This window comes from Danaus plexippus, chromosome Z, assembly GCF_018135715.1.
Source record: "Danaus plexippus chromosome Z, MEX_DaPlex, whole genome shotgun sequence".
NCBI lineage: Eukaryota > Metazoa > Arthropoda > Insecta > Lepidoptera > Nymphalidae > Danaus > Danaus plexippus.
Window position 1 is genome coordinate 11,761,368 of NC_083559.1, and position 21,990 is coordinate 11,783,357.

The following is a 21,990-nucleotide window of genomic DNA, read 5'->3' on the forward strand; positions in this document are numbered from 1 at the left end:
TAATGCTCAGAATTATTTATTTTGACACGACTGGTAATTTGTTTCAATATCATTGTTTACCTGACTCCTTAAGAAGGTCAGCAAGCTTTTCAGCAAGTACCATGACAGCGGCGTTTATGTTACTTGAGACTATATTCGGCATAGCACTGGCATCGCCTACTCGCAGTCTCCCCACACCTCGCACTCTCAATTGAGAATCTAATACGGAACCCATTGGACATGTACTACTGTAGTGGAATGTAGTGTCCATCATGTTGAGAACATAACACTTCCAATATTCTCTCGTGTTCCACTGTAAGTGCGAACAATTCGGTAAATGTGGTTGTAAAGTCTCTCCTCCGACACTCTTAAAGTATTTTGACTCTACAACTCTTATGAAGTCTTCGATATAACGAGCGCTGTTTTCCAGATCAGTTTTGTTAGAAAGGAAACCGGTATAGATCACAGGCGGGTCTTTAGGGTCTGAACTCTTCAGTAAAACTCTTCCAGTGGATACTGGACGACAGACAGTAAGTATAGAGACTAAAATCTCTCTTCCTTCACCAGCTTTCATTATCTGATTACATACGTCTTGGTTTAAACCAAACACAACGGAACAAAGTTGACTCAAACACTCTGGATTATTTCTACAAATTAGGTTTAACGTCAGATAATCTGGTTTTTCCTGATTTGGGTCAATAGATTCTAAACCTACAAAAGTGTCTAGAGGAAAATCATTCAGAATTGGAGCCGATGGAGTGTCATTAGTTTTTTCTAGTCCATGAGCAAGAACGACAGCCAAATGGTCTTGTAAATTTTCTCCCACTGGTAGATCTGAAATAACCTTAATGCCAAAACTTTCGAGTTCAGCTCGAGGACCTATGCCCGATAGTTTTAACAATTTAGGCGTATTGAAAGCCCCAGCAGATATGACGACTTCCTTTCGAGCGAAAACTTTGAACACTCTTCCGTCTAATGAAGCGCATTCAACACCGATAGCATTATTATTGGAATCAAACAAAATTCTGTTAGCTATTGTATTCTTTACTAGATGAAGATTATCTCGAGACTTTGCTCTAGTTAAATAACCTTCGGCACTACTTTGTCGCTTCTTTTCAGCAATAAAAAACAAAGGTTGTGTAAATCCTTTGACATGATGGCCGTTAATATCAAGAACAACTGGATGTCCAACTTCTTGGAATGCTTGTAAATATTTTTCTGGCAATTCTGTTACACGTCTCGTGATTCCGACCTCTCCGCTGTATCCATGTAAATTACCAGTTTCTGAATCGCTTATGTCCTTGTCCTCGAGACGTTCACTCTTCTTAAAATAAGGTAAGAGGTTTTCTAAAGACCACGATTCATTGCCACTAGCTTTCACCCAGTCTTCAAAGTCAGCGGCATCTCCCCTGAGGTAATAGAAGTGATGAAGGCTGCTGCTTCCACCGAGTACTTTTCCGGATGGTAAATCAACAAATTTATTTCTATGATACTGAGCACTGTAGCCATCGTCTTCAGATGTATAATTCCAATCAATTTTAGTTTTTGGCAATGAAAAGAATAACCCTGGTAACTGAAACGAAAATATTATTATAGTATAATTAAATACTAAGTTTTAGGCAAATATGATAAATAACAAATATTTATTTTATCTGAAGTATCTTCTGAATGTTTTTACAAGCTACTTTTAAGCGATGTAGCATATCTTACGAACTGTGAAATCGCTCAATTCCTTTCATCTTTTACTAAAATCACAATGTCAAAGATGACAATCCATATATAGTCATGAAACTTAGAAAGGTTGTTAAATGTAATTGTTAAAAGCTCATAAAACTGCAATGATTTCAATTACTTCCGCATCTGTTGGGGGATCATCGCCAGCTTCAACCATCACGACATCGACATTAGGATCCTCTGTTAGACGAAAGCCAATTATGCTTCCTGCCGTACCAGCTCCTACCACTACATAATCGGCAGTGAATTCTCCGTTATCTATGAAAAAATACCACATAAAACACAAATTAAACAAATTGATACTTTATTACTTATATAAAATTGCTACACTGTTATTTGTATTTATAAGAATTTACTTGGAATAAAGGTATCAGGAGGCCATTTATTTGCGGCAAGTCCTAGAGCAGACAATAAAATCAAGGCATTGATCCTATAAAAGTTGCCCATCGCCCTCGATAGCTGCGTTGCGTATGAGAATCCTGGAAAAAATATAAGGCGATTCTATGAATACCATCGTTTGATGTCCGTTAATGTTGGAGAGTTTGTATAGTGAGACGGTAATAGGTAATTGTCCTAGCAACACCAATAAATAAAAATGGTCCTTTTTAGAAACTACTGGTATAAAAAATCAATAGTAAATATAAATCTCCTGAACGTGCCTGTTTTTTTTTAAGGCTGGAAGTCTCAGTCTGTTACGTACTCTTTAATGATTTAGTTGTAATATTTTTTATTAAATATTAGTATACAGAAGTAAAGGTTATCTTTTATCGAGTGTCGATGTTTCATAGATTCAACGAAATCATTTTCTAATATATTTCTTAAACATAGTACCTAGTGTTACTAGACTTTCATAAAAAAAAATGACAATAATTATTGTTGCAAACAAATAAAGACATAGAAAAGTATACCTTTTTGTAATATTTAACAAAATATTAGATCAAACACGTTTTAAATTGAAGCTTCATTTCTTTACATTTCACATATAAAAGAGATTTCAATAATTCAAACATAACAAAGATTCTCTTAAAAAATAAAATAAAAATATTGTTCTATATTTACCTACGAAATTTTATATCTCATGTGAAAAATATACTCTTAAAATCATTAAATATTTTTTTTTAAATTAATACATTATAAAATTTAATTGTGTGAGGTTATCACATATTTTTGCCTCTGATCGCTATTTTGGTAGAGGCATTGACCCTGAGTTGTTATTTTAAATTACACGTTTACTTTCGAAATTATTACAAATAATCGTGTACAATATATAATTAATAAAAAATTAATTTGTCTTGTAACTTACCTCTCGACTCGACCAGTAACAACAAACTGCACCCAATGTCATACTCTCTCATCCTTATATAACACTCTGGTGCTGCCTGCATCTTTGATACATCAAGATAACAAACATTTACAACTAGGACTGTCCTACAACTACGCTTGTTCAATATTCTCCTTGGATATTCATCTGAAATTCTAAATCTGATAAAAATTTATATATAAACAAACATACACAGGGTAAAATACTCTTCTAAATATTTAAAAACTCGGTACAAAAAAACAAAGGTAAACTATTTTTTATTTAAATTTTTAGACCTTATTTCCTTTTAGGATAATCCGCATTGGTGACATCAACTTCAGTGACAAATTCCTAAGTTGAATTATTAACTCTTTCGACAAGTCATTTACTTATTGTTAGATAAAAAATTTAAAAGGCAGTCAAAATCAAAAGTAATAATAAAAAACACTTTTTTTCTAGAACTTCAATCTGATATTTGATTTTTATAGATAAAATCTTAATGGGTAGTCTGTCCCACAATAGATAAGAAAATCATTATTTGAGGACAAATTCGTTTTTTCTAGAATTCATTTTATATGGTGTATACATTTTTTTTTATAAATGAAGAGGAATAGAAAAATATTTTTGCGTTTTACGATGCCAAAACTTAAAAGACTTTTGGCATACTGCACATGGAGAATTTTATCAAGAATTCAAAATTAGAATTAAAAATTTCTATTTAGGTACATTGTAAGCATAAAGTTGCATTCTTTTTTTCATATAAAGAAGCCTACATACAAGACAATAATAACATTTGCGTTATTCTAATGACCTTATCGTAAAAGAACCAAAATATATTTCATAATTTTTTTGCACAGATCTTTTTCGAGTTTCATTAAATGAATTTATAAACGTAATCCAGATGTCTTTAGAGTTTTTATACTTCGTTACTCGGTAAAGATGCTGAGTGTGATTACATTATAATTTTTATTTTACTTAGCCGCAATCAAAATCATCGTCATTCTACAAGGACTTTAAATAACATTGGAATAATCCTGATCTGTATGGCGATATGTTTTAGTATCGATCGGAGACGATAATTGAATTATTTCCAAAGATAAAGATTTAAATGCTATGTTTTTGATTAGAAGATAAGATGAGTAACACAAATAAAGACAAACAATCAGAAAATTAAAACAGTGTACTTTATTAAAATTTAATTTACTTATTTATTTATTAATGTTTTATATAATATAGTCTCGTGGGGAGGTATGAGGCATCAGGTAGTGAAGCCAATTTTTAGTGTTTGATAATAGGAAATTAAAATAAAACACCTTTGAAGATTATAAGTACTCCACTTCTTTTTGAATTATCAATTCAAATCAAATCAAATACAACAGCGGTAGCTGTGTGCAAAACTTGTATGAATATTCCAAAAGAAAAAATGCTGAATACAAACCATTTAAGAATTACTTAGGTATGTATGCGAGTCTAAAATTCTTTGTTTTCCTTCGCCTTTGACTAACTACTTAATATAAAAACGCCATCAGTTCTATGATAATATCATGAGTCATTTTCTATGCTCTACTATTATAGATACGAGATACTGAAAAATATTGGCTCAGATATCCAATAGCTAAAAGATATTCTCAAGTGAAAATTGATGCCCGTTCTTAATAATTTGTGTTATATTTTATCATGTTAAAATTTACTACTAATAGAAAAATTTAAAAATCTTCAAAGTACAACATAGGATTCAGTTATAATTTTATTTAAGAAAATTCTCATATGCAACAACGTATTGTCTGTAAATAAGTCCCTTTAATGAATTGTTTATATATTTATTGCTTCGTGTTATACTGACTTTATAGCGGTCCTTGCCTTGTTTAAATAGTACTTGTATATATCGTTGCTATTGATCGTTAATTTTAATATAAATTATAAATATAGCAAGTGGCGATTATTAATTCTATGTTGACTTATCAAAATTTTTTAGGTGCCAATTCAATCAAATAGAAAATTATATTTAATATCTATTAGTTCAAATTTGAGTGTCGATGTCCTCTTATATTACGCCTCACATTTTCATTAGTTCATTGTGTAAATCAACGTCAATCTGACATAAAACTCAAAATAAAACTTTTTATAATACAAAGATTACAGAAAAATTTTATAAGTTTATATAATAATATGATAAATGAAAATTTTTGTACCACGCTGTTACTGCAAGGATGGGTGTTTGTTTTTCTTTCAAATGAAAACTGTGGATCAGATTGTTATAGGATGCGTACTGGTAGCGACATCTATCATTTGTGGCACACATTTTCACAAGAAATAAAGCTGTTGTAACGAGTTCCCGCTAAACTAAACGGAATTTCATGATAAATTAATTTGTTATTCTCACAACTGAACTAAATCACTACTTTCCTTAGAATCCTTTCAGAAGTTTTCACGCGATTATAAAACATTAAATAAATGAAACTAGTATTATTCGGATTTACTACGCGGATTTTATTATTTAAAAACTACATAATCCCGACGTTTCGGTTACTTTGCAGCAACCGTGATCACGGGCAGACGAGGCAAACATTAAATATTTTACCAAAGCATAACAGTAGGGGGGAAGTAGTATAACCAGTATTTACCTGTAGTTTTGGACACTACATTGAAATATTTGAAGATATTTAGAGGTATTTAAAACTTTCGTAGGTTACTCTGTATACACTAAAAGTTTATTTCCAAAACATTGTATTTTGCCAACTTTTACAATTTTCAATCTAATATCTCTGCATTTCATTCATTAATAAAATATTATGCAGTTTTTTGTCTTTTTGTTCCAATTGCTTTAAAATTACATTCGGATTTAATTATATTAAATAAGAAGAAAGGGTATAAGGCCTTTACTCCTTATATATCCACCATTGCAGTAAGAAAATCACGATATTATATCGCGTGTATTATAGGGATGTATAAGGTGCAAAGGTGTTTAAAGAAATAAAACAAATGATCAACTTCGAAATTTTCTTTAATTAATAATTTAAAGCTGACGGGAGACATTTTTGTTATTACTGTGAACGCAAAACCGTAGTGTGCGCCTGAGAACATAATAGGGAGTAATGTTTAAAAACAGAAATTTCACCTCATCAGAACAAAAAACGCATCAACGCGACATCTTATGCACACGCTATCAAAAGAAAAAGTATCTATCAAACTCATTACATGATTGCCGTCAGGCACAGACTATATAAAACGTCAAAAAGAAATGCTCAATGTTGAAATTGTTTAATGACATCGAAGGGCACGTGCTTCAACTTTATGATTCGAACGTTTGAGCTGTCGATACAATCACTGGACGGCAAAACACTATCTATTGTAGGTAGTGCACCTTTAAAAACAATTGACATTTACGCAGCTCAAGGTATGTCTAAAGGGTAGGGGTGAGGGGGGGGAGGTAAACAAAACCAAGTGAAAATCATACACAATAGTATATCACTTGTGCGAATTTAAACTCTCAAACGATCGTCAATCAAATTCATCCTTCACACAAATGTATACATGTAAATACAAGTAAATGACAATATATTTATTTCAACGTAAATCTTTCCTCTTCATCAAGAAAATGACGTAGTAACAAAATGCTTACAAACACAACCGTAGAAATGCATATCCATATACTCTTTGTCACACATACGACCATACAAACTCATTCATACGATATCAAACGTCAACTCCGTCACAGAACTGTCAAGAGGTCAATGTCAGTAGCGATACAATAAGGACGTGGATATTTAGAACAAGTTCCATCCTCATGTATCGAAATACTGTATCCAAATTCCTTATCATTTTAAAAGGGAGCCAAACAGGATCAAACAAAAACTTACAACGGCTGTGTCGTAAAATCTAAGCTAAAACTTTTAATAGTTAAAAGAAATACATCAAACATTGATCCTTGCACGGCTACTACCTTTGACGACGTTTAGTATGCAGCGAGTACGTCTGAAGTCAACATTGACTTGCCATTACGTAGCATTGACATCTTTCACACAATAATAATGTTTAACATCTATAATTATTAGGTATTGAACATGTGTATGGGGCATTTCACAGCAGCGTACTCTGTTATGGACCTCAGTCTCTTTAATTTATTGCAAAGCTTCAACAAGCACTTCCGTTTTGAACATGTGGATGTCAGTTGATAACTATATATAAAATCTATTACCGCCGTATCCAGTCGAGTACTTACGAATATAACATTTATATTATTCAACATGTTATATTTAACCATCCCTCAATTCAAACAGATCAATGTATTAATTTGTCTAAATGATTACTACTCTTTAGTAAAAATGGCAGTGTTCACTATATACAAAAGCCTCTGAATCAATTTTTAATTATTACATGGTTTAAAATACATGCTGTTTATATTAGACCAATTAAAGAAAAAAAAAAAACAACTAAATAATGCATAGTGATTGCAAACCGATAAATCATTATCTTCCTGACGTAATAATCTTACTAATTTTTTTTGTGGCTGATAAAAAAAATAACTACTCAACTGAACACACTCAAATATAATGACTTCAATTGATGCAGAGCGATCCAAACACGTCTACCTTACGACTGCGATAAGACAATAATAAATGATAAGGGCACTACAGTCACTTAAAATTTTTTGGGTTCAACACCTGAATACAGATGTTAAGCCTTTCAGACCGAACACATTAAAATATTAGTATCTTCAGATGTCTTCACTGACTTCAAACTAACTCAAATAAAGATGGGCGACGTCACTCCTCGCAGAGAATATCACTACGCACAATTTCAGACAAATTGATGACGTCACTTCCAATTTTAACTTGACATGGTGTTTTGTGGCGTCACTTTCCTGGTATATATAGGGGTGACCGAGGGGGGTGCATCAGTTGCGCACGGGCGGCGCTGGGGAGTGGTGATGTCGCTCGAGGTCTTCCAGAGATAGCGCGTTGGGTACATGCACGGAGGGCAGCTTGCCGGCGGAAGCTCGGGCGAGCAGCTCCGGGGAGAACCATCTAGCTAGCTGGTTGTCACCACCACCGGCGCCGCCACCCATCTCTAGCAAGACATACATATTTACCACTGTTCACACTTACATCGAGACGGTTTTATGGAAGACTGACGTTGTAGTGAAATCATCGTTGCAAGTCATCCTAACTGAAGCGAGACTTTATAGAATTCAATGATTCTGTGGCCATGGGAATATAAAACATTATTAATTATAATTTGACATACCATTCAAGGATCTCTGATGAGATTGTACGAGCAACTGATGCAGCGTTGTACCGCGAGCCATTCCGCCCATACCGCCCATGTTGCCCATTCCGCTCATGTTATTAAGCTACAAAGAATATATTAATTACAACTAAAACACGATTTTTGTTAACGAATTAATTATGAAGTGTCAAACTTACAGAATTTGTAACCTGTCTAGGTTGCTGATGTGGGAAGGCACGATTGGCATTTGACATTTGCTGCAATATTACACATAACATACAATATTATATTTATTTTAAGTCGAAGGTAGTATCAATAGCAAGCGAAGTCTTGCCTTCACTATAAAAAAAATACATTAAGGAGCTTTACTTATAACATCTTAATAGAATTAATCAGATCATTGGAGCTATACTAACCTGTTGTTGTTGATTCAAGTAGTGCTGTTGGTAATCCTGCTGCGAGGTCGCATATCCCATTGGAGCTGTTCCGCTTTGATTGCCCTGCAATATGAAGTTTACGTTTGTTATATTATGATTTAAAAAAAACAAAAATTGGATTTTCTTTATGATGAGTGGTTTTAAATATAAATCTACATATACATAACATACATAAATAAATAAACTATGACTTCACGAACCTTCACTATAGGTCTTCCATGTGGCTTTGCATGTGTGATCCCATGCCATCCGGCTCCTTTAGGACTGCCACCCTCCTCCTTATCAGCAGCAGCGGACATTTTTCTTAAAACCTGTGGTGTATATGTTATATAGTTTTCTATGACAATCAATGCAATCTAAGAAACAAAATTGGGCTATTATCTTTCTTCTATCGATAATCCATTTCGCTATTAAATAAATTAATCCGTCATACATTCTTATAAGTATCATCCAATAGCCTAGTTGCTGATAAGGGGTCGTTTAATATCTCTTTCTAATTCCCTGAACCAAAATTGGTTCGGTTTATCATTAGCAAAAAGTTCAGTATAAAAAGTTTTTAAGGTCTTTATAATATAGGTAAATACTTAAAAAAGTAAATAAGTTCTTGAGCAAAAAAAAAAATATTGTAGACTGACCGATGTGGGTGTAAAAGAGATTTGTGTATGTTGCTTTGTTGGCAGGTCGTGTCTCCTGCGATAGTTTTCCCTTTGCTCCTCTAGCTTCTTCTTGATGAGAGCTCCCTGCATGATCGACTGAGTGTGTGCCGCCAGCTCGCGGGGCGACGGAATACGAGCTGGGACGCCTGGGAAAATATAACGAATATAACGACACTACTATTATAATAAATGTTTATAAAAATCATTACAACACTGGTAGAGTAAATGAAAGAATGACTGGATAATGTGTACTTTCTTGTGTCAGAGCACATGCAAAAAGTTTTTAAACAGGCTTAGCTTAGATTAGTAAAATTGCTATGAAATAGTTGTAACACGAACAAATACTATACGTGTGTACCTGAATTATGCACTGCGAGCGAATTAGGACTCGCTGCCATTATAGGGGACACGCAGAATGCTGCGTCCGATTCAAACACATACTCAAATAAAAAAACTACAATGTTCTTTGTGCGTATTTCCTACTTATAGCGAAGTTCTAATAATGTAACTCAATGTTTAATTTCAATCCGATACAAAACATAGAAATTTTTTAAACTAATATTTTCTTAAAAAATAAGTACAACATTTATCGATTAATATTCTTAAAAAAATATCTAATGTTAGTTATAAAGTCTACTAGTTGACTATTGATCTAATGTACCTGAGCTTGGCAATGGCGACAGTCTAAGCGGCTGGTGGTGTGGGACTACCAGATGTGGCGGAGATACTACCGGAAGTGGGGAGCCACCCATTTGCTAAAAAAATAATAATATTAGTTTTGAGTCAATGAACAAACTACATAAAGGTGTAGATCAAGGTTAATTCAATTTCAAATCCTGGTAGTGGTTAATGGTGACTGTTAGTTACATCAACATTTTTTCTATAGTATATATAAAATAGATAACTAATTGTATAATTTTTTAAAAATCGAGTAATATTTCGAGAGTCGTTAAAAAAATACTGGTTTTATTCTGTGTAAACTAAAAAAAATATATTTTTATAGTAAGTATTGTTTACATACAGAAAATTAATTAGCTTTGAACTTATTTATATACATATTTAATACAAATTACAAAAATGAGTAAAATAAAAATATCTAGAATGCATTCAATGACACTGGTTCATTCTAAAAGTAATGTTGTTTTCAACAAGGTTAATAATTTTAATTTCATGTTTATCTTTTAAATATTCTGTAAATATTTGTAAACAATCAAGATAACCTCCCCATATCAATATATTATCATATATTTTTTCTCTTATGTTGATGATGAATATAATATGATCTTTATGAATTAAAATTTATGACCCGTTGGATATGTATGGAAGGTCTAAATTGATTTAATGTTAAACCTGTCTTTGCTGGTGCACTCTCAGTATTGTGAGCAGCAGTTCTCGATGCCTGCTTTGCAGCCCCGGGTTGCCCAACTGCTGCATCAAGTTCTGGACCGTAATCTCCCCTGCCTTAAGACCTGGACGCACAAACCAGTATGATATAGTAAAATATTTTGCAAGTTCTTTGAAAAGATAGGATTGCATTGTATTTTTAAAAATTTAAATTACAAATGATTACCCTAAATAACAAAAATCTACTAAATATAATTTCATAGTAAAAAAAATTACCATCCATTATTATTATTGAGTATTAAATATAAAATTATAAATTTTAAATGGTACCGTGTATGATAGCCTGTGCCTCTGGTCTCTGTAGCAGCTCTCTCTCACTGGGCAAGCCCATACCCACGTCGCCTTGTTGACGCTGCTGCTGCTGATATTGTAACCCACAGTTAATGTTTTTTCATATAGTAATGTAGAATATTATATAGTATTGTAATATAACATTTGAATAGTAGAATAACATTATAGTTGACTTTAGTTGAATAAATAACTAACCTACACAAATTCGTTATTACACGTACATTTAATTTAAATTAATTTTATTAGAATATCAATGACATCCATTATCCATTATGAAAATGAAAATGAAAAATCCATATCACGATACAGTCTATTCATTCATTCATAACAGTCATTGTTAAATATCTAGACAAACTAAAATGTGCACTATATACTTGAGGACAGATTGTTTCAGGTAAAGAAGATTAATGTAGTTACATCATCATCATCAGCCTATCGGAGCTCACTGCTGAGCAAAGGCCTCTCAAATGGAGAAGGTTAGGGCATTAATCACCACGCTTTCTCAAGACGGGTTGGCGATTTCAATCTTTTAATTTGAGATTCCTTCACCGTTCGTCAGTGGTGTCTAAATACTCTTAGAAAGTACATATGATTCGGAAAAAATCACATTGGTACTTGCCAGGTTTCGAACCCGCGCCCTCAAGTATGAGAGGCGGGTCTTTTAACCTCCAGGCCACCACGACTTCATAGTAGTAGTTACATATGTACAGTAAACTATTCTATTGAGACACATACTTGCTGCACCTGCAGGAGCTTGTATAGGAGCTCTTGCGGTATATGTGGCGCAGATTTTGGCTGCTGCTGTTGCTGTTGCTGCTGCTGCTGCTGTTGTTGCTGCTGCTGTTGTTGCTCCATGCTCTTGTTAAGCATCTGTTTAGGAACATCATTGGATTTATCATTTTGAGATTATTATTAATGAAAACGATCCTTTATTTCCAGGATTTATAGTAAACCTTTCACCACTTATATTTACTAAAGTTACAAATAGATTATTTTTGAGTTTTTTTCTTAATATTTTCTTTTGTTTTCCTAATTTTTGTTTCTCTTCATTAACGATATCAACCGTTAACGAATGAACTAAGATGTATATTCGTCACTGCATACATTAGACTTTAGAGCTATGTACATTTACATTTAGAACTACACAAGATAATGAAGTAAATGAAATTCCACCTGAAGCAGACTCATCGGCGGAGGCTGCGGTCTAGGAGGCTCCGCAGTCACCGCGTGGCCACCAGAGACCTGCGCAAGCTGAACAAAAGCATTATAATAATAGAGATACATTTTATATATATATATATATATATATATATTAGAAAATTTTAATTTGTTTTACATTGTATTTCCAAGAATCTATACTCAAAACAAATAATCTACCAGTGCGGATGTTCACAATCGAAATGGCATTTGTTTCTTATTGTTGTTTTGCATTTTCATATTAATATACGTTGCCAATTACCTTCAAGGTAATATTATTTTTTTTGTATAGATAAATACACTGTTATAGTATGATGAATAACTCACAAGTCGTTTGAAAGCGGACAGGTCGTGGTCGTGGTGGTGGGCGGGCGGCTGGGTCGGTCGGAGCCGAGCCTCCAACTCCTCTAGGCTGTGGATCTTGCCACCCACGTTGTTCAATTCTATTGAAACATTTATTATGTAGACAGTATGAGGAGGACCCACAAATTGAAACATAGAACCATCAATATCACCAATCAAAGAAGTCAATTACGATCTACCGTTGCTTTCTATATTAGCAAAGCTTCTTAACAGTGTAAGGAGTTTCTAGTCTAACCCATATTAACATAGAGATGAACTTTGTCATAATTTGTATCTTATTATTTATTATAGTGAATTACTATTTCGTCAATGTAGTAGAGGTAACAAAATCTAATGTTTTAATTATACAATATTTACCAGGTCGAGGATCAGCCTCGGCCCCAGCTCTTCTCAGCAGTTCCAGCAGAGATGGCGCTGTGGTGGTAGGTACGCCAGAAGCAGGAGTCGTCTCGCGAGTAGAGTTGTCCAGATCTAAGAAGGACATTTTTATATATTAATTGCTTACAAACCTCTGAAACGTCAAGCAAGTTGAATAATATTTTATGACGTTAAGAATATTATAGTCGCAATAATTTGATGAGAACTTTTATTTTGTATTTATTGATATACACACCGTCTATCATGTTATGCATAAGTCTCTCATAATGCCTGTCAGTATGTCTGTCGGCCGGCGGAGAGTCGCGACGGAACCAACGACTGAAGCGACTGCCTTCAGCCTCGCTGGTGCCATTCTAAAAATATATATAAATTATTATACTATACGTATTACGATTGACATGAAAGGTAAATTGTATTATTATTTACGTTTATTTGTGTGTGTGGGTGTGTGTGTGTGTGTGGATAGGTTTCTATACATAACATATAATGAATAGCCTATATTTATTATATAATTAATCGTAAATATTTTAAATTTCAATAACCACATTTATAATATTCATAAAATATTATCGCTTCATTCAATTTTATTTGTATTGTTTTTTTGGGAAAATTATGTTCAATGTAAACATTGCCATACTTACAGTAAGTACTTCCGGTATTGAGTCGAATTTAAGGAATTCGTCTAGATTGAAGTCCGGCTCTGGTGCCACTGTCTCCTCACTCTTACTCTCCACACCAGAATCCTTGTCCTAATAAAACAAAGGGAACAATTAAATTAAGAAAAAAATCATAAAGTTTGCATTTTAAGACGATATCATTGTTATAATATTAAATATATGATTATTATAAACAGACACCTCATTTTGACAAGTATCTTTCATCGTTTGCTCTTTGTCATATATCTTGACACATCATCGTTCACGGTCACCAGTGATACGAGCCAGTCTCATAAAATTTATTGTGTGTTACAGAAATCCGTTTGCACGCATTCCATTGAATAATAACAACCAATTTAAATGTCTTCTAAATATTTACAGAGTAATATTTGGTACAAAATATATATTTAAACATCTAATAAATTTGCTAAATTGCTTGATGTGAAATATGCACATAAATTAAAAAAAAAACTTGCCTATCAGAAAGTGGTTTGTGCCGTATGCGATAAAAAAAAATATTCCATTCCATTATCATAATTGTTTTGACCAATAAATACATATGTGTAACTCCTACAGAATATCACATTTTACTGAAAATTTATTATATCTAATAACCCAATATAAAATGTACCGTGTTTTTGTTAGGAGACGGTCCCCTCCAACGATCTGGTGATCTCGGTGGACCGGGCCATGCCTGCGGAATAAAAAAATATATAAGAATAATATATAACATAGTTAAATGAATGGTGAACTAATTATGTTGTTATACATACTTTTTTTCTACATAACATGGCCGATTTTGAGGATATAACAATATACATAGGTCCTTGACATAAACAAAAAAGGACATACGATAATTATTATTATGTGAAAATTTTATTATTTCAATGTACTATATACTGTATGTATGTACTAACCGTGTCGTTGTTCCGTCCTTCTTCCGCGCCCCGTTCATTCTTACTCGGCTCGTCAAAACCACGCAGCTCGATCGTCTCCAACTGGGACGTCGGTCCGCCGCTAAACCTAAAACATTATTTACATACATACATTTGATACTGGCTTTTCTTGCAATATTAAACTGAAATCATCCACGACACATAAATTACATCTCCTTTGTTAATGTTTACACTTTATTTTTACACCGGCTATTACTTATTCCTCATTTTTGGTGCTCCAGACATAATATATTAGTGGAAATTTTTCATTACAGTTGTTCTTGACTTTGGACCTTCCAAGACTTATATGTTAATAATAGTTGTAATATCTTCCTGTTTCATCTCGTCGAATGGATCCACTCTAGTAGTGTGTCGCTACTCTGATAAGCTTTTCTGCTTCTAGTATATAAGTCTAACATACCATTCTGGTTCATCTTCCTTCTCAAACCGTCGTTGAGAAAAGCGACCACCTGATCTACGGTTGTCCTCCCTGTAATAAATGTACACGTTTAAATTAAAAATAAATTTATACGAAATTTTATAGAAAAATAATATTGAATAAGTGTAAATTATAGGATAACAAGCTATTTACTTTTTACATATTTATTATATATAGCTCACGGTGAATCTTTCTTTTTTCATTAAATGGGCCCAAATTTTTAAATTACAACCATACCTAAACCACACGCTTCACACATAAACATAATTCAAATAGACACATATATATATATAAACGTATGTATTGCTTCTTGTCAATACAAACAGACAGTTATATATAATGTATATGTATGTATAATCTATATATAACTCACCGATCCCGTTTCTCGTTGTTAAATCGATCGTCCCTTTCCCTCTTGATCTCAGAGGAGTAGGAATCTCGGTTGAAGGAGCGTCGATCAAACCTACAAAAATTGTCATATTAAAGTCATTCAATTGAGCCATTATATATCTACATCAATTATATAATTTACATGGACTCTGGTTAGTTCAAATACGAATTCATAAAAAAAGGTGAGTATATCTTTAGAACTATTTCACTCACATACATAATGCTTTTAATTGATCAAGTGTACTATGTATTATTATGTCTCACCGATCAGAGTTAGTCCGCCTGTCATCTCTGTCGCGCTCGCGGTCTCGCGGCGGACGGTAGGGTTCGTTCCGCTCGTGTCGCTCGTTTCGCTCGTGTCGCTCGTTACGTTCATGTCGCTCGTTACGTTCGTGACGCTCAGTCCGTTCGTGTCGCTCATTACGGTCGTGTCGCTCAGTCCGGTCGTGTCGTTCGTTTCGATCATGTCGCTCATTACGCTCGTGTCTCTCGTGCCGCTCGTTACGCTCAGTTCGTTCGTTTCGCTCGTTCCGTTCGCCGCGGTACTCGTTCTCCTCCCACTGCCCAGGGGGCATGTCGCGCACCATTATACGACCAGAGCCGATACGGCGACCAGCTGCATACAAAAGATTGTTTAATATTGTTCTTTTATTTTAGGAAGACAACACGATTTTACTTTTCATAAAAAAAAATCATGATCTTACACTGTTGGCAAAATATACAATGTGTGATAAATCTCAAAGAACACATCACCTTTTTTGCCAGTGTAATTTAGGTCACATTAATACATAATTTTATATACATTTGAAGTTCATACTTTATCAAATCACGTATTCAACACGAATGATAAAGCAGTGACCAAAACAAGTTGTACATAAGTACATACGAATTTAAAACATAAGTAATTTCGATGTAACTGAATGTATTAACTTTTTTCATGTCTTCAAACTTAATTGAATCTTGACACAATTTACATATTGCCATATAGGTTATGGGTTTGTGGTACAAAATTTGCGTTATGTGTAAGTACTGAGTGACGACGGCTAACCCTGTTCCGTTTTGAGTGCGGGTGGGTGTGTGGATAGCGGCGAGTCGGGTCTGGTCCGAGCCACGTGGGGTGGCGGTGCCGCGGCCGCTGGGGCTCCACATCCGGACGTGAAGGATCTCCTCTGAGGTGATAACACAATGCCGGTACTCGGCTCGCTCTCCTTACGAACGCGCTCGCGCGGATCCGCCGAACGACGCTCGCGATCACGCCCGTAAACACCCTGACGGAATATATTACAAATAAAATATTTCTCGCAGACATTTTTATTATACACCAATGCTTCATATCCTAAGGATTTATAATAAATTTTATTGTGACACATTGTTTGCTTCGATCACAGATTGGTCGAATATATAATATTTTTGTCTAGACCTAAGTAAAATAAATACTATGAAGATTGTTCAATCACTAATGTAACCCAACCCAAATCACCAATGTAGAAAGAAATCACGAGATGAATGTGATATTTCATGACGTACCTTATGGTTTTCAACCGGCGCATCTCCCTTAGCTCCCTTGTCATCACCGGCTGGAGATTCCGATCTTTTCTTCAGCACGCTGAAAGACAACATAGATTAGTGTAACGTTTTAAATATGAAATAGATATTTGAATAAGAAATAAGGTAACATACAGAGCAAGGTGATCGTTCCCGGCGAATGCATTCTCCAGTCCCTGCTTGACGAGCGGCGAGTGCCGCAGTCGCATAAGTTGGTCCCGCGTATAAGTGAGGGGCCGACGGGAGGGACCCACAGCCAGCACAGCGGGATCGCCGCCGCCTGACCCGCCGCTTTCTTCGTGACCTGTCAATATTGAATCAAAATTAAAAAGAAAAAAACACAAACATTGACAGCAAAAAAAAAAAACCTTATTGAAACCTATGGCTTCCATAAATATCCATTGTGCGGAGTATGCATAGATCGATAGTGTATTACAAACGATTAAATTTCTAATAACAATAATCAGTTGATGAGTTCGTTACATTGTCATCACAAGGTGACCGTTACTAATGTCCAACTTACGCCACGACACACGCTTCACCCGTTTCGTCGGCGGGCCGGCGTGTACTTTTGGCGGTAGTTGTGACGGCACCTTTCTTAGCGCGCTTTGATACTTGAGTAGGAATGTGTGAACCGCACATTTTACTGGTGACACTATCTCTAGTGACATCACAGTCACCGTGGGCAGGACAGCCGATTTCTTCGCGCGACGTTTAGAAGCTCGACTACCAGCCCGTCGCCGTTGTCTCCGTGACTTCTTAGTCACCTCAACTTCGACATTGTTCACCATTACGGAAACGTGCCACGAAACAAAATGGCGCACAATATATTTAAACTAATAGAATCTCAACTAGACGTATATGTATAGATATATTTTTAAAATATAAAAGTAAATTATTAACGATTAATTTTTACTATATATGAATAATTCTAAATATTAAAAAAGCTAGGATTGTCAGAGAGACGCAACGATTCGCGATTTGTACGTATAAAAAAGCTGCCAGCGCTCTGAAACTACGTAGTAACACTCGCGACAAGACGAGATGAAATAATTGTCAGGAAAAATCACGAAGTTATCGCAAAACACTATAGCAGACTCCTGCTTTCAACAGTTACGTCTCAAAGACTGGGATAAACGCGGCTTTGGTCGTTCCGTTAGAGTTGCATACGAAACTACCCTCCATTGGGATCAATTTTATCAGAAAACAGAAATTCAATATTCAACTTGTTGATATTATACCTACCTACATTTAATGATAGTAACGATAGACACGACACGTTTAATATGTTCTAAGATTTAGAGGGAAGTACATTCAGAAAATCTGTGGTAAATTTATTTGTCACACTGGTTTTTCATTTCAACAAATCAAACTATTTAGTTACTGAGATTATGAAATGCTTTCCATAATTAATTTATAAAGAGACATAATATTTAAAAAAAAGTTATTATATTATGTCTGTCTTTGTTCCTTACCGTTAAAACTGAACATAACTACTTATGGTAGTAATGAAAACAAACATTCACAAAAACTAAAAATATTATTATTATTAAAAAATGGCTACAATTTATTATTATTAATATGAAACAAGCGCTTGTAACACGAAATATATTTTTGTTTATAGGAAACAAAAATGAAGAAATTTGTAGAACACGAGTGCATGAAAAATAAATGAGCGGTCATCTTAGGCCGTTATGTTGACGTCATTTAGCTGACATCGCCTTTGTGATACGAACTAAACGTGTATAGAAAAAGAATTCCTTTCAACACATCGGGGATAACTGCTTTATATTCTGGATGCAATAATTTGACCCCGATATATGAATGTATTTAACATAAACATTTTATATTAAACAAAAGCTTGTAAAAATACTAGCTTGTGACCCATTGATAAAAAACATCAAAAAATCTAACTGTAAAATACAGTTACGAACAAGAATACGAAAAAAAAACATACCTAATAAGTTGAGGAAATATTTATATTAAGAAACTACTTAACATCACCTAATACATGGAAATGACTTAGAATATATTAATGTCTCTATAAAAATCGCCAATATTCAGAATTCGCCAATAAATATATATTTTAAAACTGTTCTTTGAATTTGTTTGCTTACCAAATGAATATACAAGAACGTTATATTTTATATGCATATCATATTACGCTAAATACACAATAAAAATTCGATACTTGTATATAGCTGAAACACAAACATGGCAGATGAAAAAAATGGTATTAAAAATATAGCAGCTGCACATAAACACATACAAATGAAAAATAAAATGGATGAAGGCTAATTTGTAATAAAACCATGTTACCTTGAGTAACATTATAAACATGGCATTCAAAGGTATCTAGTCTATAAATATATAAGCAAAGGGGATGGTGACCTTCAACCTCCGCACCCTATTTGCAAACAGCTAGGGGATATTGAATGAAGCAAGTTATTGTTCAGTAACACAACATCTAGGGCATCTGTGTTCAACATAACACCATAAAGATCTTTACAAAATGCTATTACAGTTATTCGGAGTGGCGCAAAATTCAGTTAATGTAATATGAACATAAAATATACTCATTAGAATTGCTTTTCATGAAATATTTTTCATTTTAATATGTTTATAATTAAATTTATAACTGACCGGAACAAGCTATCAATAATTTATTGTTTATCAATTTCTGTAAACAGTCAAAAGACAAAACGTTACAGTCAAAAGAACATTTTTTCATGCATTATAATAGAAAGTATATGAGTATCTATCTTTTCATCTTGGTTTTTGCAAAGTTACCATATTTCTAGGCAGTAAAACTTAGCTGTAGTGAGTTAAATACAGCTCATATTAAAGGTAACACAGCTGGAGTATAGGTTTTAGTGGCAAGGGCTGCATTTTATTCCACGTGTTTGAATATATCAGTAAACTCATTAAAAATTTTATTCTTATTGATTTATCAACTCATACTCAAAACATATGTGAATTTGCCATATAAATCTTTAGCTATATTTAACTTTCGGTTGACAATTTGCTTGTATTTCATAGGACAAATTTCTATTCTTTCCTGGTCCATTCATCGAAACTTTCATATTTATAACATTAATAAAATATTATTTTTTATATGAAATAATGTTTTAAAGAATATTTGTTGAATTACATGCTTATAAATTAAATTACTCCAGTTTTGATAAATGCTAAGATATGGAGAAACCAAAAAAAACTTTTATTATTATGTCATTTCAGTTCACTTAACTTCACAAAACTTTCTGAGTAATTATAAAATCTGAATATATGCATTTTTGTTTGTAAATTGCTTAATTGGATAATTATGTTGGCATGTTTATTTACAATGGATAAAATGTGTTTTCCTGCTTCAAAATGTTTTATTAGTAATGATACTGTAAAACGGACTAGAAAAATATATTTTAAAGCCAAAAAAGTTCTTTTTCCACCAAGTACAGATGTAGTGCCACTGATAAAAATAAAGATTCATTATAAATGTAACAAAACATCTTAATTTCATATTTATCTTCTCAATTTATGGAATATAAACATTTTAAACATATCAGGCATAAAAATGCTTTGTACATGTCTTACTTAATATTCTTAACTTACTGTCCGTACTATTCGTTTCCTTCCCATTCCGTATAGTTACAGACGTGTTGTGATGTTACATAACCTATATAATTACAAAAATTTTAACCTGCAAACATAATACAATGAGAGCATCAAAACCCATTCAGTTTTCAAACACAACTAATTTAGATAGTGTTCGACATGTCTACGTATTGATAGCTTGCAATAAAAATAAGCATAGGTGAAACGGATATTTTCAAACAATAGTCTTTCAATTTTAATCACAGCATAGCAAAAAATTGCAGAGCATAGCATAGCGTAGGTTAAAACATTATGCTGAACACAGCATAAAATGTGGTTTCCAAAATATATGTAGCAAGTCAGAATAGCCTACAATATTTAATGAGGGTAATATTTCAAAAACCACTGTTATTGTACAATATCTGTATTTCTAAAAATAATATACTTGTGAAATAAAAACTTATAAGAAAACATTAAAATAGTATATGGACAAAGTCAGATGTAGAGTACTTAACCTAATTTCATTATTTAAAGAATAAACTATGTCATTACATTATTATCATTACATGAATATTTAAAAAAACTATGTGTTACTTTATTCTATGTTGTCAGTTTTCAGTCAGTTAATAGCCAAAAAAAAGTTCCAAATGACAAGTTACTGCTTAGAAATCAAGCTTTATTATTAGGACTTAATTACAATGATATCAATAATTTTCAGGGATATATATGATGGGAGGAAACTACTTTAAAATAATCTGCGTTATCGATTATTCTTTGTTTCATTGAATTTTAGTACGCCATATAAGTATCTAATTAGGACACTAAAGCATAGCATTTCTAGAATTAGAACGAGATCAATAGTGAATTAGATTGAAATTGGAAGGTACTTTTAAAAACACAATGAAGACGGAAGGCGGTTAAAAACTTTAATTATGTACCTGATTGGTTAGAGCCATTCGTCTGGCTTTCGTCCGTTGGATTTTCTTTCAATGAAGACAATAGGTTCACAGCTGACATAGCTTGCAATCGCACACAGTTTCAGTCTTCTTTCAATATATTAAAACTACTAATATTCCTAAATAACTTTACAATATTTACAAAATTATATCAATCAACTAGGTATTGTTTATATCACAGACTTTTCGTTTTTCACTAAACAATACGGATAAAAACGTCCACGCACGAAAATATTATCAATATGTACAAGAATCTAGGTAAAATAAACTTATTTACACATTAACAACTAACGTTTAAAAGCTACTGTTAACAAATACTTTCTAGCGATCACAAGATGTTCATAACTAAAAGAATTTATCAGTTTTCGATGCAAAAATATATAAAACGTCCGCCATATGCCTTTTGGGTCTGTATTATAAGAACAAATCTGAAAGATAATAACGAGAAACATTTGTTCCTTACAAGTTGCTAGTTTTAATTTGTTGGGCTTATATCCAGTTGCCACTATT

General features: G+C 33.4%; 2 protein-coding genes across 4 annotated transcripts; both read right to left on the reverse strand.

Annotated features, from left to right (window-relative positions):
- On the reverse strand, positions 1-3,171 carry LOC116778180 (ecdysone oxidase-like). The gene is made up of 4 exons (XM_032672112.2): positions 3,017-3,171; positions 2,070-2,192; positions 1,832-1,971; positions 1-1,552 (listed from the first exon to the last, which is right to left on the reverse strand). The coding sequence occupies exons 1-4, from the start codon at positions 3,096-3,098 to the stop codon at positions 50-52; spliced, it is 1,848 nt and encodes a 615-aa protein (XP_032528003.2). The 5' UTR covers positions 3,099-3,171; the 3' UTR covers positions 1-49.
- A 2,828-nt stretch (positions 3,172-5,999) lies between these two features.
- LOC116778177 (eukaryotic translation initiation factor 4E transporter) lies at positions 6,000-21,881 on the reverse strand. Of its 3 annotated transcripts, none has more exons than XM_061526133.1 (24): positions 21,463-21,881; positions 17,069-17,237; positions 16,916-16,994; positions 16,437-16,656; positions 15,653-16,004; positions 15,372-15,461; positions 14,981-15,049; positions 14,542-14,647; positions 14,256-14,318; positions 13,610-13,717; positions 13,204-13,321; positions 12,948-13,061; positions 12,555-12,670; positions 12,204-12,281; positions 11,766-11,900; positions 11,010-11,100; positions 10,686-10,804; positions 9,997-10,090; positions 9,315-9,481; positions 8,880-8,990; positions 8,659-8,742; positions 8,440-8,499; positions 8,261-8,366; positions 6,000-8,083 (listed from the first exon to the last, which is right to left on the reverse strand). In XM_061526133.1, exons 1-24 carry the CDS (start codon positions 21,539-21,541, stop codon positions 7,911-7,913), a joined length of 2,901 nt encoding a protein of 966 aa, XP_061382117.1. In that variant the 5' UTR covers positions 21,542-21,881; the 3' UTR covers positions 6,000-7,910. The 3 variants fall into 3 exon arrangements, with proteins under 3 accessions (XP_061382117.1, XP_061382116.1, XP_032528000.1); XM_061526132.1 differs by lacking the exon at positions 21,463-21,881 and adding an exon at positions 17,457-18,066 and having other exon boundaries at positions 11,010-11,097; XM_032672109.2 differs by lacking the exon at positions 21,463-21,881 and adding an exon at positions 17,457-18,066.
- Positions 21,882-21,990: the final 109 nt, after the last annotated feature.

What these genes read in the sequence shown, in the direction of transcription:
- LOC116778180 (XM_032672112.2), bottom strand. Translation starts at nt 3,098, where the DNA reads ATGCAGGCAGCACCAGAGTGTTATATAAGGATGAGAGAGTATGACATT. An exon ending in TCCTGATACCTTTATTCCAA is followed by an intron (nt 1,972 to 2,069) that starts GTAAATTCTTAT and finishes ATTTTTTCATAG; the next exon opens with ATAACGGAGAATTCACTGCC. An exon ending in ATCCCCCAACAGATGCGGAA is followed by an intron (nt 1,553 to 1,831) that starts GTAATTGAAATC and finishes TTTTCGTTTCAG; the next exon opens with TTACCAGGGTTATTCTTTTC.
- LOC116778177 (XM_032672109.2), bottom strand. Translation starts at nt 17,724, where the DNA reads ATGGTGAACAATGTCGAAGTTGAGGTGACTAAGAAGTCACGGAGACAA. An exon ending in AAGGACGGAACAACGACACG is followed by an intron (nt 14,319 to 14,541) that starts GTTAGTACATAC and finishes TTTATTCCGCAG; the next exon opens with GCATGGCCCGGTCCACCGAG. An exon ending in GGCACAGGCTATCATACACG is followed by an intron (nt 10,805 to 11,009) that starts GTACCATTTAAA and finishes TTGTGCGTCCAG; the next exon opens with GTCTTAAGGCAGGGGAGATT.